At 38.1% G+C, this 17,638-nt stretch overlaps 1 protein-coding gene across 1 annotated transcript in view; it reads right to left on the bottom strand.

The window, feature by feature from the left end:
* LOC116903793 (killer cell lectin-like receptor 5) overlaps window positions 1-1,092 on the bottom strand; it is a 16,791-nt gene extending 15,699 nt beyond the window's left edge. The window contains exon 1 of the mRNA XM_032906487.1: window positions 1,083-1,092. Coding sequence (XP_032762378.1) covers window positions 1,083-1,092 — 10 coding nt within the window. The remainder of the gene's footprint in view (window positions 1-1,082) is intronic.
* Window positions 1,093-17,638: the final 16,546 nt, after the last annotated feature.

Here is a 17,638-nt window from a genome sequence, read left to right on the forward strand (position 1 = left end):
ATACAGCTGTATAAATTTCTACAGTCAGTATGGTCTAGTCTTGTTTTAGATAAGAATACACATCCTCCAAGCTTTTCATTGAATTTCATTGTCTTTGAGGCACTAAGGAACAAAAACAACAAGGGGCAACTGTTTAGTTCTGAACATTCACTGAAATTTCATGATATTAAAAATTCTACATGCCAAAGTAGATATAATATGTAACTAATCCTAAGTTCATTACTAAAATATGTTCTTTTGTTTAAGCTCATTAAAAAACATTGTCCCTTTGTTACAACAAAATCCCAATCTATTTTCACATTTGCAATTTTTGGTCAGCAGGAAAACTAATTTTCAATATTGCCAAGGAATTATTTTATGCTGACTCTCCTCTCCCATTGTTATCTTGTGTTTAAAAGTGCTAGGATTAAGTAAAAATAGATTGTGACATACAAACATTGTCTTACATGCTCGTGTTGTAAGGAGAAAGGGAAGACTTATGTGGTAAAGTAGGCAGAACTAGCAGAATCTCATCTTAACAAAGGAGGATGAGACATTCAGTAGAAGAAATCACAAAGGGAAATACAGACAGAGATAATAAACTGAATAGATTTGCCCACAATGGTTAACACAACGCTAGTCCTTATGGGGACTTAGCAACTTTCTGGTAAATTTACAGCCTCCTGAAGCTTTTGCTCTTCAAACTGTTTCTTTTAGAACTATTTTTTCTTGTAGCTTTGGGTTTCTGAAACACAGTTTTTCTGTGTGGTCCTGACAGTACTGAAACTAGCTCTGAAGACCAGGCTAGCCACAAACGCAGAGATGATCTGGCCTCTGCTCACTAAAAACTATGCCTCAGCGCTGAGAATAAAAGCATGTAACACCTGACACTCAAGTTAGAAGAATTATTTTAAAGAAATACAATGAACAAGTTAAAGAGTCAAAGCCTGCAACTTAAAGATACTTCAGTTTTTCTGACACTTAAAATGTAAAACCAATTCAGCCAAGGAATCGAGTTCCAAATCAATAGTTCAAAGCATTGAACTGGTGAATATAAAACACCTAGCAGACTGCCTAGAGTATAATTGGTGCAAAAAAATTACCTGTGTGCATCATATGTTGCTGGAGCATTTTTATTGGATATTTTTATTTATATTTCAAATGTTATCCCCTTTGCCGATTTACCATCCTTAAACACCCTATCCCATCCAGCCTCCCCCTTGTTTTAAGAGGGTGTTCCCCTACCCATCCACTCAACACTTCCCACCTCCATGCCCCGACACCCCAAAAAACTGAGTGGTCCAAGCCTGGCAGAACCAAGGGGTTCTCCTGCCATTAGTGCACAACAAGGCCATCCTCTGCTACATATGCAGGTTGAGCCATGGGTCTGACCATGTGTACAATTTGAATGTTGGTTTATTGCAGGGAGCTCAGGGTGCCTGGTATTGTTGTTCTTGTGGAGTTGCAAACCCCTTCAGCTCCTGCAATCCTTTCTCTAACTCCTCCATTGGGGACCCTGCTCTCAGTGCAGTAGTTGGCTGCAAGTATTTGTCATGCTCTGTCATAGCATCCCAGAAGAGAGCTTCCTGTCAGTGTGTACTTCTTGGCATCAGCAATATTGTCTGGGTTTGGGAGCTGTAAATGGGCTGGATTCCCAACTGGGGCAGTCTCTAGATGGCCTTTCCTTCAGTCTCTGCTCCCAACTTTGTCTCGGTATTTCCTCCTCTGAGTATTTTTGTTTCCCCTTCAAAGAAGGACTGAAGCATCCACACTTTGCTTGTCCTTCTTCTTGACCTTCATGTGGTCAGAGGATTGTATCATGTGTAATCAGTGATATTGGGCTAATATACACTTACAAGTGAGTATACACCATGTGTATCATTTTGTAATTGGGTTGCCTCACTCAGGATGACATTTTCTAGTTCAATCCATTGGACTATAAATTTCATAAAGTCATTATTTTAATAGCTGAATAGTACGCAATAGGGAAAAAGTACCCCATTTTCTCTATTCATTCGACTGTTGAGGGTGCATCTGTGTTCTTTGCAGCTTCTGGCTAGTATACAAAGGCTGCAGTGAACATGGTACGACATGTGTCCTGTTATATGTTGGAGCATCTTTTGAACCTGTATGCCCAGTGTGCAAGCGATCTCTGGCGTGCGTGCACTATGGCATCCATTTTCCTGGACAGACTGATTTCCAAAGTGAATTACGTACCATGCGATCCACCATCAAATGGAAGAAGTGTTCTTCTTTCCATCCTCTGCTGTTGTCTGTCACCTGTGTTTTTGGTTTAATATTATCATTTTGCTGTGGTGGAGATCTCAGGTTCTGACTGACTTGTATTTTCCTGATGACTAAGTATGCTGAACATTTTTCTTTAGAATTTACTTCTCAGGCTTCAATATTCTTCAGCTGAGAATGCATTTTTAGATATGTGCCATTTTTAATAAGTTTATTTGGGTTCTGAGTCCTAACTTCTTGAGTTTCTTTATATATATTATATGTTAGACTCTATCAGATGTATGAGTTGGTAAATGTTGTTTCCCAATCTATTTGGTTGTTCTTTGTTCTAATGACAGTGTCCTTAACACTACAAAGCTTTTGCACGGGTTTATGAGGTCCCATTTGTCCATTCTTGATCTTGGAAAATCAGCCATTGAAATTTTGCTCAGGATATTTTAGGTGGTGTCTAAATGTTCAAGGCTCTTCCCCAATTTTTCTTTAATTAGGTTCACTATATCTGGTTTTTCATGGGGTCCTTGATTCACTTGGACTTAAGCTTTACACAGGGTAATGTAATGGTATTTTTGCATTCTTCTAGGTGACACTAGTTAATTGACAGAACTCTATCTTTTTAACTGCTCCTTTGACAAGAATCGTGACCATTGGTGTGTGGGTTCATTTCTGGATCATCAGTTTCTATTCCAAAATCTTCCTGCCTGTCTCTATTACCAATACCACTTCAGTTTTTATCATTATTGCTCTGTAATGCAGCCCGAGGTCAGGGATGGTGATTGTTCTAAAGTTCTTCTATTGGTAGGAATAGTTTTTAGCTATTCTGGGTTTCTGTTATTTCAAATGAATTTGCAAATTGCTCTTTCTAACTCTATGAAGAATTGAGTTGGAGTTTTGATGGAGACAGCATTGAATCTGTAGACTGCATTGGGCAAAGTTGCCATTTTTACAATATTAATCCTGCCAATCCAAGAGCATGGCATGTCTTTCCATCTTCCTAAACTTCTTCAATTTATTTCTTCAGCCACTTGAAGTTCTTGTCATACAGATCTTTCACTTGCTTGGTTAGAATCACGCGAGTTATTTTATTTATCTGTGACTGTTGTGAAGAATGTCGTTTCCCATATTTCTTTCTCAGCTATTATCCATTGAATAAAAAGACTACAGTTGTTTGAGTTAATTTTTATATCCAGCAAACTTTCCTGAAGTTGTTTTTCAGGCTTAGTAGGTATCTGGGGTAATTTCTGGGTTCATTTAGTATACTCTCATGACAACTAGACATACTAATATGTTGACTTCTGCCTTTCCAAGTTGTATGCGTTTATTTTTGGCATCCCAATCCTAACCCCTACTCTTCAAAAAGACGTCCTGAGTCTTGCCTACTATTTGAATGTAGGGACACTACATCTGTTTCCATCAGTTAGTTACTGGTTGAAGACACTCAGGAGTTACTCTACATGCCACAGTGCAAGCATAGCAGAGTATCATTAATCATGTCAGAGTTTGGCTCTTTCCCAAGGAAATTTGAGGCAATCATTTGTTGGCTATTCCCACCATCTCAACTCTATTTTATTAAAGTGTATTTTGCAGGCTGGACAAACATTGAGTGAAAGGTGTTGGGGGTAGATTGGTGTTTTTTCCCATCAATGGAAGTCCTATCTGTCTGCTAGACATGGCCACAATATGGTGAACTCCATATTCCCAGTTGCTACGAGTGTCAACTAGGGTCATCCCCATAAGCAACCAGATGATTTCCCCATCCCAGGTCTCAGGCTCATCTCAGAGATGCCCTCCAACTGAGTTCCTTTCTCTCTCTCAATCCTTTTCTACATTCCCTCACCACACCACACCCTCATCTCCACTAGCCTCCTCACCACACGCACATCTATTTTTCTCTCTTCATCCAACTCTTATGTATAATTTATTTCCCGTTCTTAGTAAAATACAATCATCTTCCTTGATTCCTTCTTGTGACTTGGTTTTTTGAATCTTTGGATTGTAGTATGGGTTCATATACTTTATGGTAAATGCTCACTTATAACTGAGTGCATACTTGTGTGTTTTCAGTTTCTGAGGTTCTTCATTTAGGATAATATTTTTTCTAGTTCCATTAATTTTACTACAAATTATATGACATTATTTAAATAGTTGAATAGCATTCTATTGTTGGATACACCACAATTTCTTAATACATTCTTCAGCTGAGGAGCTTCTAAGATGTTTCACATTTCTGGCTATTATGAATGAAGTTGCTTTGAACATAGTTAAACAGGGTGTGATTGTGATGTGGTAAAGCATCTTCTAAGTATAGACCCATGAGCCCATGAATGATATAACTGAATCATTTATTACAACGTTTTTCAATTTTTTCAATTTCCTGAGAAATTGCCCAGTTTATTTCCAGTACAGTTGTACATTTATTCCTGCCACCACTGGGCATGTAGTCCTCATGCTCTACATCCTCACTAGCATGTGCTCTCCCTTACGATTTTTATCTTAACAATTCTGATGGGTATAAAATCTTTTCATTGATGAAAAAGATGCTGAACATTTAAGTGTTTCTCAGCCATTTCCGATTCATTTGTTTTGAATTCTGTTTATATCTGTACTCCAATTTTAATTGGGTTATTTGGTTAATGTGTGTGCAACTTCTCAATCCTTTATATATTTTGAATATTAATCCTCTGTTAGATGTAGGGGTGGTGAAGAGCTTTTCCTAATCTGTAGCCTATTGTTTTGTCCTATTGACAGTGTACTTTTCTTTACACAGTTTTCAGTACCATAAGCTCCAATTTATTAGTTGTAAATTAATAAATTAATAGAATAATTGCCTGATATATGGATGCTCTCTTCAGGAAGTTGCCCATTTTACCAATGAGTTGAAGGCTATTTCCAACTTTCTCTTCTTTTAAATTTTTTGTTTGTGGTTTTAGGTTGATCCAATAGAACTTGAGTTTTGTGTCGAGTGATAAATGACGGTCTATTTGATATCTTCTACATGCAGACATCCAGTTAAAGCAACATCAATTGTTGAAAATACTCCCAAATTTAATTGTATAATTCTGTTTCTTTGTCAAAAAATCAAGTAGCTATTGGTGCGTGGGTTTATTTCTGATTCTTAGATTTGATTCTTTTAATCAGACTATGTGTTTCTATATCAATACTGTGCATATTTTATTTCTTTTTTTCATCTTTATTAACTTGAGTATTTCTTATTTACATTTCGGTTGTTATTCCCCTTCCCGCTTTCACGGCCAATATCCTCTTCCTCTCCCCTTCTGGATGGGTGTTCCCCTCCCCATCCTTCTCCCATTACCACCCTCCCCCAACAATCACGTTCACTGGGGGTTCAGTATTGGCAGGACCAAGGGCTTCCCCTTCCACTGGTGCTCTGATTATGCTATTCATTTCTACTTACACGGTTGGAGCCCAGGGTCAGCCCATGTATAGACTTTGGGTAGTGGCTTAGTCCCTGGAAGCTCTGGTTGCTTGGCATTCTTGTTCATATGGGGGTCTCAAGCCTCAAGCTCTTCCAATCCTTTCTCTGATTCCTTCAACGGGGGTCCCATTCTCAGTTCAGTGGTTTGCTGCTGGCATTCGCCTATGTATTTGCTGTATTCCGGGTGTGTCTCTCAGGAGAGATCTACATCCAGTTCTGTTGGCCTGCACTTTTTTTGCTTCATCCATTTTTATCTAGTTTGGTGGCTGTATATGTATGGGCCACATGTGCAGGGGGCTCTGAATGGGTGTTCCTTCTGTGTCTGTTTAATCTTTCACCTCTATTCCTGCCAAGGGTATTCTTCCCCTTTAAAGAAGGAGTGAAGGTTTATATTTTTGATCATCTGTCTTGAGTTTCATGTGTTCTGTGCATCTAGGTCAATTCAAGCATTTGGGCTAATAGCAACTTATCAATGAGTGCATACCATGTGTGTTTTTCTGTGATTGGGTTACCTCACTCAGGATGATATTTTCCAGATCCATCCATTTGCCTATGAATTTCATAAAGTCATTGTTTTCGACAGCTGAGTAATATTCCATTGTGAAGATGTACCACATTTTCTGTATCCATTCCTCTGCTGAAGGAAATCTGGGTTCTTATGAACATAGTGGAGCACATGTCTTTGTTATATGTTGGGGCATCTTTTGGGTATATGCCCAAGAGAGGTATAGCTGGGTCTTCAGGTAGTTCAATGTCCAATTTTCTGAGGAACCTCCAAAGTGAATTCCAGAATGTTTGTACAGTCTGAAATCCCACCAACAATGGAGGACTATTCCTCTTTCTCCACATCCTCGCCAGCATTTGCTGTCACCTGAGTTTTTGATCTTAGCCATTCTCACTGGTGTGAGGTGAAATCTCAGGGTTGTTTTGATTTGCATTTCCCTTATGACTAAAGATGTTGAACATTTCTTTAGGTGTTTCTCAGCCATTCCTCATTCCTCATCTGTGAATTCTCTGTTTAACTCTAAAGACAATTTATTAATAGGGTTATCTGTCTCCCTGCAGTCTAACTTCTTCAGTTCATTGTATATTTTGGATATAAGCCCTCTATCTGTTGTAGGACTGGTAAAGATCTTTTCCCAATCTGTAGATTGTTGTTTTGTCCTAACCACAGTGTCCTTTGCCTTACATAAGCTTTGCAGTTTTATGAGACCCCATTTGTCGATTCTTGATCTTAGAGCATAAGCCAATAGTGTTTCGTTAAGGAAATCTTCTCCAGTGTGCATGTGTTCGAGATGCTTCCCCACTTTTTCTTTTATTAGGTTGAGTGTATCTGGTTTGATGTGAAGGTCCTTGATCCACTTGGACTTAAGTTTGTACAGGGTGACACCACGGATCGATCTGCATTTTTCTACATGCTGACCTCCAGTTGAACCAGCACCATTTGATGAAAATGCTATCTATTTTCCATTTGATGGTTTTGGTTCCTTTGTCAAAAATCAAGTGGCCATAGCTCTGTGGGTTAATTTCTTGGTCTTGACTCTGACCTCATAGGTAGCAGTGAATATCCTAGTAAGAGCACCAGTGGAAGGGGAAGCCCTGGGTCCTGCTAAGACTGAACCCCAGTGAACATGATTGAGGGGGAGGGCAGCAATGGGTGTGGATAGGGAGGGGAACACCCATAAAGAAGGGGAGGGGAGAGGTTCGGGATGCTAGCCCATAAACCGAAAAGGAATAACACTTAAATGTAAATAAGAAATACTCAATTTAATAAAAAATAATAATAAGTTTGTGTTTATCAATACTTGATCTTAGAGCGTGAGCCATTGCAGTTTGGTTTAGGAAATTTCCCCTTGTGTCAATGTTCCCACTTTCTCTTTGATTACATTGAGTGTATCTGGTTTTATATGGAGGTCTTTAATCAACTTGAAGAGTAGATGGCAGGAAAGAGTCAAACTGAAACTCAGGGCTGAAATCAACCAAATAGAAAGAAAGAATTCTATACAAAGAATTAAGAAATCCAGGAGCTGTTTCTTTGAGAAAATCAAAAAGATAGATAAACCCCTAGCCAAACTAACTAAAGGGCACAGAGATAATTACCAATTAAAAAAATCAGAAATGAAAAGGGAGACATAACAACAGAAACTGAGGAAATTCAAAAGATCATAAGATTCTTCTACAAAAGCCTATAGTCGATAAAACTGAAAAATCTAGATAACATGGATGGCTTTCTACACTCTTCTCATATTTATGCAATATAATACTCAAAGTTCTTCCTTGAGCAATAACACAACAAAAAATATCAAGAGAAAAATTTGGTAAGAGGAAGTAAAGGTATCACTATTGGCAAGTGATATGATAGTGTATATAAGTGACTCCAAAAATTCTCCGTGACAATTTCTACAGCTCATAAACAACTTTGCCAAATACTGGATGTAAAATTATCTCAAATAAATCAGGAGCCTTCCTTTATAAAAATGGTAAATTGGTTAAGAAACAAAATAGGGAAACCACACCCTTCACAATAGTAAAAAATAATATAAAATATTATTTTTGGGTAACTCTAACCAAACAAGTGAAAAGATCTTCATACCCAGAACTTCAAGACTCTCAAGAAAAAACAAAGAAGACCTTAGAGAATGGAAAGATCTCCCCAACTCATGGATTGGTAGAATAAATGTTGGAAATATGGCCCTCCTACCAAAAGCAGTCCAGAAATTCAGTGCCATCCCCAACAAAATTCCAACAAAATTCTTCAAAGACATGGAAAGGGAAATTCTCAAATTCATCTGGAGAAATGAAACAGGATAGTGAAGACAATCCTTAATAATAAAAGAACTTCTGGGGGAATCACCATCCCTGACCTCAAGCTATACTACAGGGCAATAATAATAAAAAACTGCATGGTATTGGTACAGAGACAAATAGGTTGGTCAATGGAATACAATAGATAACTCAGAAATACAATCACACACTAATGCACACTTGATTTTGACAAAGAAGTCAAAAATATACAATGGAAAAAAGAAAACATCTTCTGTAAATGGTGCTGATCTAACTGGCAGACGGTATGTAAATAAATGAAATAGATCCATATTTGTCAACTTATAAAGACTCAACAAGAACCATATGCAAAGGAAAATGAATGCATTCCTATAGATTCTCACTGGATATAAAAAACACATTTAAATCCAGACCCAATGCCCTACAGTAGATGTCAACATAACATGAATTCAATGGCACTTTTGGAAGATCTTTGTCTCACAATGTCTCACGTATCAGACCATATTTTTTTTCTTTGTTCATTATTGGCCTTTGGGTTATATACTAAGGATTCTAGTTTTATGAATATAGTGTTTCTCTGTGTGGAAATGTGTATGTCTCTGTATATATTTGTACTTTATAAGGTTTTTCCTTATGTTTCTTCTGGTCTTTTTTTTTCCAATTTGGATTGTTTATGTAATTTTATGTTACTATTATTCTATTATTTTATATGTCTCTTTGGACACAAAAGAGAGAACAAAGGGAAGGGTATTACTTTAAGATTGAGAGGGTGATCAGAAGGAAATAAGAAGTGTGGATGGGAAACCATAATATTAATGCATGCTATTACAAAATCCATTTTAGTAAAAATATATTTAAAATAGGATAAAACTTCTTTGAAAACTAAAGTCACATTTTAGTCTCCATCACATTGGTGAGCACACAGAATGTGTCCAGTGAAAATGTGTTATAACATTTTGAACACAGGAAGAAGTATACTACTCTAACAGAGTAACTGAGTTTAGTTCCAACCAAACGATTTGTTTACAACCTTCTAAAATTACAATTTTAGAAGATCCAGTGCCCTATTCTGGCATCTGCACATACTCACATGCACAAGGTATGGATTTTGGTTAATACAAATAAATTCATAAATAAAATTAAAATTAAATATTTTTGATCAATAATTAAGTTAAAACTACATAATTTATGAAAAAGTAAAAGATAATATCTCTGCAATCAAATACTTCAGTTAAAATCGTGAAAAACTGGCCACTTGGGTTTAATGGATTCAGAGAATGGTCACCTCCCCCAAACCAGCTGCCCACCGACTATCAATCCTCTTCTTTGTGGTACGTTCTGCTGGGACAGACTATCAGCTAGTCTGCTCCCAGGAAGGTGCGATATCCTGAGGCATACTAGAGAATCTACTGCAGTCAACATTTGATAGCTACAACCAACCCACACAAAGTGCAACAGCTGAAGCTGGAAACCAGTGGACTCAGGTCCAGCATCCTCCCCAAACTCCCTCACTCCACCAAATATCAATCTCCTTCTGCCTGAGCCTTTCTCCTGGGACAGATTTCTAGCTAATCTGCTCCCAGGAAGAGGCTATATCTTGAAGCTTTCCAGAGGATCTAATGCACTCAGAACATTTGACATCATATCCTGAAGCATACATACCAGAAGAACCACAGCACTCAGAACATCGATACCATATCCTGAGGCATCCCAGGAACTCTATTGCACCCAGAGCAACTGACACCAAAACTAGAGACATCCCAGTAGCTCCACTCTACCCAGGACAATACAGCTCAGGGAGTACAAATGTAAGTAAGTATTGCCAACAGAATACAAGAGACTATACACAAGGAAACAGAAATCATAGTCTATTGACACACCCCCCCATCCACTGGAGAACAGAATCACATAGGAAAACGGTGTGACTGCTCCCCTGAATACCCAAGAGTCTGAAGGCCTCCCAGAAGTTCTACTGCAGCCAGGCAGCAAATCAGCAACTTCTCTGTTCCTCTGAACACTGTGCAGTTGGAAGGCTACTTAGGAGGTCTGCTACAGGCAGGGCCATAGCCCTAACAGGAGACCTCTTTCAAGCAAGGGACAAAACAGGCAGACTCCAGACAGAGTCATCCAGACCAGCAAACATGAGGGATAAACAAAGGGCAAGAGGCAAGCACAAGACCATAAGCAACAGAAGCCAATATATCTGGGCATCATCAGAACACAATTCTCCCACCACAGCAAGCCCTGAATATACCAACACTCCTGAAAATCAGGAAGCTGAACCAAAATCCTATCACATCAAGATAATAGAGTCCTTTAAAGATGATATAAACATCTCACTGAAAAAATACAGGGAAAATAAGGTAAAGCAGGTAGAAGCACTTAAAGAAAACAAATAAATCAAGAAATGGCTACAGGAAAACATAATCAAACAGGCATGAATTACATAAAGTGGTCCAAAGGACCAAAAAAGAGAGATAGAAAAATGGATAAATTGATAAATGGAGGCAAGTCCTGGATATGGGAAATACCTGGAAAAGGTCAGGAAGAAAATGTGGGTAAGTATTGCCAACAGAATACAAGAAATAAAAGAGAGAATCTCAGGTGTAAAAGATACTGTAGAAGAGATTGACACAGTAGTAAAAAGAAAAATTCAAAACATAAAAAACTCCTAACCCAAGAGATCCAGGAAATTTGGGACACAATGAAAAGACCAATTCTAACAATAATTGAAATAGAGGAGAATGAAGATTCATAGCTCAAAGGTACAAGAAACCTACAGAACACCAAAGAAATGATATCAGAAAAGAAAATCCTCTCATCCCATAATAATCAAAACACTAAACATACAGAACAAAGAAAGAATATTAAAAGCTGCAAGGAAAAAGGGCTAAGTAACATACAAAGCAGACCTATCAGAATTAGACCAGATTTCTTAATAAAGATTATAAAAGCCAAAAGAGCGTGGTCAGAGTTCATGCAGACTATAAGAGAACACAAATGTTAGCCCAGGCTTCTATACCCAGCAAAACTCACAATCAACATAGATGTAGAAACCAAAATATTCCAGGTCAAAACCAAGTTCAACCATTGTCTATTTAACAATCTATTTCTTCAGAGGATTCTAAACAGAAAACTCCAATACAAGAAAGGTACCTGCACCAAAAAAGAAAAAAGAAAGAAAGAAAGGAAGGAAGGAAGGGAAGGAAGGAAGAAGAAGGAAGGATATAAAAGATATTACATCTAACTTAAAAGTCAAAAAAAATCCTACCGGGACAAGCTACCTACAAAAAAAGACATAATAGGAATCAACAGTCATCTTGACTGTGTAATATCTCATATTAATGGGCTCAATACCCATAAAAAAACTGGTAAACTTCAAAGATTAGATATGCAAACAAGATTCAGATTTAAGGGATAAAACACAATGCAATAACAAAGAGAGAATGGTCCAGAGAAAGACAAGGCCCAACAAAATAGTCCCATGAAAAAAATGAGTGCCACAATTCTAAGGTCTGGCAAAACAGATCATCCAAAATATGAATACATGATGATATAATACTCATTAAAGGAATTCACCAAAGAAAGTCTCTAATTCTGGAACATCTGTGCCACAAATACACAATACAAATTCAAATAACCTAACGAAAAGCTTAAAAGAATCAAACCGTACAAATAGCCGATAAACTTGGCTGGCTGTGCCCAGGAACTGAACTGATCCCATCTCTAAGCTCCCTGCTCCCAAATCTCATGGGGGAGAGTGCTGAACACCCAGAAGTGCGCACAATCCTGAAACAGCAAGACAGACTGCCACTTCTGCCCACCTTTGCCCACTTCCCTGACCCAAGAGGAAATTGCATAATGCATCTGGACACAGGAATATAGGAGCAGTCAGCAGCAGGAACCTGTGGTTCAGGTCTGCACTCAGAACTGAACTGAACCAGTCAAACAACTCCCTGTACCCAAATCCCATGGGAGAGAGCTGGACCCTCAGGAGGACAGACACTCCTGAGAAATCAGACTACTCTTGGCAACATTCCCGAACAAAGAAGAAATTGCCTAGTGCCATCTGTGCCCTAGGAGCAGTCAGGAGCAGAATCCTTCTGGTTCCTGCCTGCACCAAGAGCTGAAGGACTATCTACAGGAGTGCCTACACACCTGAGAGAAGCACACTCTGTTCCAAGAACCAGCTGAAAGAAAACAGGAAAACTGGTCTACATGAGTTCTGACACACAGGCTTACAATAGGGTCAAGTCACTGTTAGAAACAGCAAGACAAGCTAACAACAGAGACAACCTGATGGTGAGAGGCAAGCACAGGAACCTAAGCAACAGAAACCAAGACTATTTGGTATCATCAGAGCCCAATTCTCCCACAAAAGCAAATATTGAATATCCAAACACACGGGAAAAGCAAGATTTGGACTTAAAAATCACATCTCATAATGATGATAGAGGACTTTAAGAAGGCCATAAATAACTTCCTTAAAGAAATACAGGGCAACACATGTAAACCAGTAGAAGCCCTTAAAGGGGAATCATCAAAATTCTTTAAAGAATTACAGGAAAACACAACAAGATAGGTGAAGAAATAGAACAAAACCACCCAGGGTTTAAAAATGGAAGTCAAAACAATCAAGAAGTCACAAAGGGAGACAACCCTGGAGATAGAAAACTTAGGGAAAATCAAGAGTCATAGATGCAAGTGTAAGCATCACCAACAGATACAAGATATACAACAGAAGAGAGAAATCTCAGGACAGAAGATACCATAGAAAACATTGACAAGCCTTCGAAAATGTAAAAACACAAAAAGGTCTAACCAAAACATCCAGGAATCAGATACAATGAGAAGATGAAATCTAAGATTAATAGGTATAGAAAAGATGTCCCAACTTAAAGAATGACAAATATCTTTGAAAATTATAGAAGAAAACTTCCTGTCCTAAAAAAAATGCCCATGCATATACAAGAAGAACCCCAAAGATTGGACCAGAAAGAAATTTCTCATTACATGATAGTCAAACCACCAAATCCGACACACACACACACAAAACAAACACAAAAACAAAAAAAGAATATTAAAAAGTCAGTAAGAAAAAAGGTCAAATAACATAAAAGGGCAGACCTATCACTCCTAACTTCTCCACGAGAGACTGTAATATAGAATCCTGAGCAGATGTCATACCACACACACGAAGACAGCACAAATGCCATCCCAGGCTACTGTATCCAGCAAAATGCTCAGTTAACTTAGATATTCCATGACAAACCAAATTTACACATTATCTTTCCACATGTTCGATCTACAAGAGATAACAGATGGAAGAATTCCAACACAAAAAGGGAACTACACCCTAAGAAAAAAACAAGATGTAATCTTCTTTCCAACAAACACAAAAGATAACCCATACAAACCTAATTACTCCTCATAACAAAAGGTATGACTAAACAAAATCAATATTCTTTTAATATCTCTTAATATCAAAGTAAGGCTCAATTCCTCAATATAAAGACATGGGTAACAGACTGGATATTAAAAAAGGAAGGACCCAATAGTTTGCTGCTTTAGAAACACACATCTAGTGAAAATTAAGACACTACCTCAGTGTAAAGACTTGAAAACAATTTTCCAAGCAAAAGGTCCCAAAAAATAAGCTGGAGTAGGCACTCTAACATAAAATAATATTGACTTTCAACCAAAAGTTATGAAAAAAATATAAGGAAGGACTTTATCCTCATCAAAGGAAAAATCCAACAAGATGAACTCTCAATTCTGAATATCTATGCTCCAAATTCAAGGGCACCAACATTCATAAAAGAAACCTTACTAAAGGTCAAAGCACACATTTTACTGCACACAATAATAATGAGAGACTTCAACACCCCACTCTCAGCAATGGACAGATCATGGAAAAAGAAACTAAACAGAGAAACATAGAAACTAAAAATAGTTATGAACCAAATGGATTTAATAGATATCTATAGAACATTTCATCCTAAACAAAACCAAATATACCTTATTCTCAACACCTCATAGTACCTTTCTCAACACTGACCATATAATTAATCAAAAACAGGACAAAAAAATGCATAAAAATTGAAAATAATCCCATGCATCCTATCTGATCACCATGGATTAAGGCTGTATACAATAACAACAATAATGACAGAAAACCCACATATACATGGAATAACATAAAATACCTCTGTGCAACTCTAACCAAGCACGTGAAAGATCTGTATGAGAAGAACTTCTAGTCTCTGAAGAAAGAATTTGAAGAAGATCTCAGAAGATGTTAAGACTTCCCATGCTCATGGATTGGCAGGATTAATATAATAAAAATGGTCATTTTTGCCAAAAGCAATCTACAGATTCAATGCAATCCCTATCAAAATTCCAACTCAATTCTTCATAGAGTTAGAAAGAGCAATTTGTAAATACATTTGGAATAATAAAAATACCCAGGATAGTGAAAACTGTAAAAAACAATAAAAGAACATCAGGGAGAATAACCATCTCTGATCTCAAACTGTATTACAGAGCAATAGTGATTAAAAACTGTATGGTATTGGAACAGAGACAGGCAAGTAGATCAATGGAATAGAACTGAAGACCCAGAAACGAACCCACACTGAGATGGTCACTTGATCTTTGACGAAGGAGTTAAAAATATCCAGTGGAAAAAAGGTAATATTTTCGACAAAGGATTCTGGTTCAGCTGGGCTCAGCATGTAGAAGAATGCAAATCGATTCATTCTTAGCACCCTGTACCAAGCTCAAGTCCAATTGGATTAAAGACCTCCACATAAAACTAGATACACTCAACCCAATAGAAGAAAAAGTTGGGAATAGCCTCGAACACATGGGCACTGAGGACAATTTCCTGAACAAAACACCAATGGCTTATGCTGTAAGATCAAGAATTGACAAATGGCACCTCATAAAACTGCAAAGCTTCTACAAGCAAAGGACACTTTCATTAGGCTAAATCGGCAACCAAGAGATTAGGAAAAGTTCTTTACCAACCCTACATCTGACAGAGGGTTAATATCCAATATATACAAAGAACTCAAGAAGTTTGAGTCCAATTAACCTTATTAAAAAATGGGGTACAGAGCTAAACAAAGAATTCTCAGCTGAGGAATATCGGATGGTTGAAAAGTACCCAAAAAAATGTTCAACATCTTTAGTCATCAGGGAAATGCGAATCAAAATAGCTTTGAGATTCTACTTTATACCAGTCAGAATGGCTAACATCAAAAACTCAGGTGACAGCAGATGCTTTCAAGGATGTGGACAAAGAGGAATACTGCTCCATTGTTGGTGGGATTGCAGACTGGTACAACCACTCTGGAAATCAGTCTGGAGGTTCCTCAGAAAATTGGACATTGTACTACCTGAGGACCTGGCTATACCATTCCTGGGCACATACCCAAAAGATGCTCCAACATACAACAAAGATGCATGTTCCACTATGTTCATAGGAACCTTGTTTGTTAAATCCAGAAGCTGGAAAAAACCCAGATGTCCTTCAACAGAGGAAAGGATTCAGAAAATGTGGTACATCTACATAATGGAGTACTACTCAGCTCTCAAAAACGATGACTTCTTGAAATTCACAGGCAAATGAATGGGACTAGAAAAAATATCATCCTGAGTGAGGTAAGCCAATCACAAAGAGGACACATGGTATGCATAGAAAGGATTGAAGAAGCTGGATGGGTTTGCCACCCATAGGAAGAACAATATCAACTAAACAGACACCCCAGAACTCCCAGGGACTAAACAACCAACCAAAGAGTAGACATGGAGGGACCCATGTCTACACCTGCATATGTAGCAGAGGATGACCTTGTTCGGAGAAGCCCGTGGTCCTGGAGAGGCTTGATATCCCAGTGTAGGAAAATGCCAGAGCAGCAAAGTAGGAGTGGGTGTATGAGTGGGTGGGGGAGCAGCCTTATAGAAGCATGCTGAAGGAAGATGGGAAAGGGGTTTTCCAGATGGGAAACCTGGAAAGGGGATAACATTTGAAATGTAAAGATAATATCCAATTCAAAAGGAAGAAAAGATCTTTGGGAAGTAAAATTTCTCTGTTAGGGCTTAATAGTTCTCTTTGTTTGGCTTTCTACTGTTAGGAAGAAACACCTTGGTGAAAGTAACTTCAAGAGGAATGGAATAGTTTTGTTTACATTTCCACATTAGAATCCATCACTGAAGGAAATCAGGACAGAAACTCAAACCTGACAGGAACCACGAGGAAGAAGCTGATGCACAGGTCAAGGAATGTTGCTGATCATTGGTTTACTCCCCAAGGCTTGCTCAGCCCTCTTTATTAGAGAAGCCAAGACCACTAGCCCAGAGGTTGCAATCACAATCTAACTGGCCCCCACACATCAGTGGCTAGTTAAGAAAATATCTACCAGCTTATGTACAGCCAGATCTTATTAAGGCACTTCAGAATTGAGGTTCCCTCCTGTGATATGATTCTACTTTGTGTCAAATGTTCATAAAGTACTGAACACAATGAATGCGTAGGAACAAACACCATGACCAATGAAACTCAAGACACAACATTTGAAATGTAAATAAAAATATCCAGTAAAAAATGATACAACATTTAACTGGGACTGGCTTATAGGTTCAGAGGTTCACTCCATTACTAACACAGGAGTATGGCAGCATGCAGGCAGCACTGGTGCTGAAGGAGGATCTGAAATTTCTACATTTTAATCCAAAGGCAGTCAGGAGAAGAATGGCTTCCACATGACTATGGGAAGGTTCTCAAAGCCTGCCCCCACAGTGACTTACTTGCTCCAACCAGGTCATGTATTCTCCAGCAAGGCAACACTTCCTATTAGCCCTAGGTCAAGCATATTCAAACTACGATACTGGGATATACTCAACCTGGGTTAAGAACTTTCCTCTTCTTGTGGACAGTAGTCAGTAGAGAGAAGTAGGTCAGGTCACAGTCCAAGTGAAAACAGAATGTGTGCTCAACCATATGGAACCATTGCGATAAACCTCTTCCCCAAACACGAACACCAAGACTCTGAGAAAAACATGGAAGAGTAAGTAGAAAGAATACAAGATTGGAAAACCGTCTGCACTTAATGAATCACTATTGTTAGGTGACAGGTACTACAAAAATGATTCATTTTTTTTGGTGATTTGGCCATTGGTATATTTTCTTGCTCC

The sequence above is a fragment of the Rattus rattus genome, chromosome 6 (assembly GCF_011064425.1).
Source record: "Rattus rattus isolate New Zealand chromosome 6, Rrattus_CSIRO_v1, whole genome shotgun sequence".
NCBI lineage: Eukaryota > Metazoa > Chordata > Mammalia > Rodentia > Muridae > Rattus > Rattus rattus.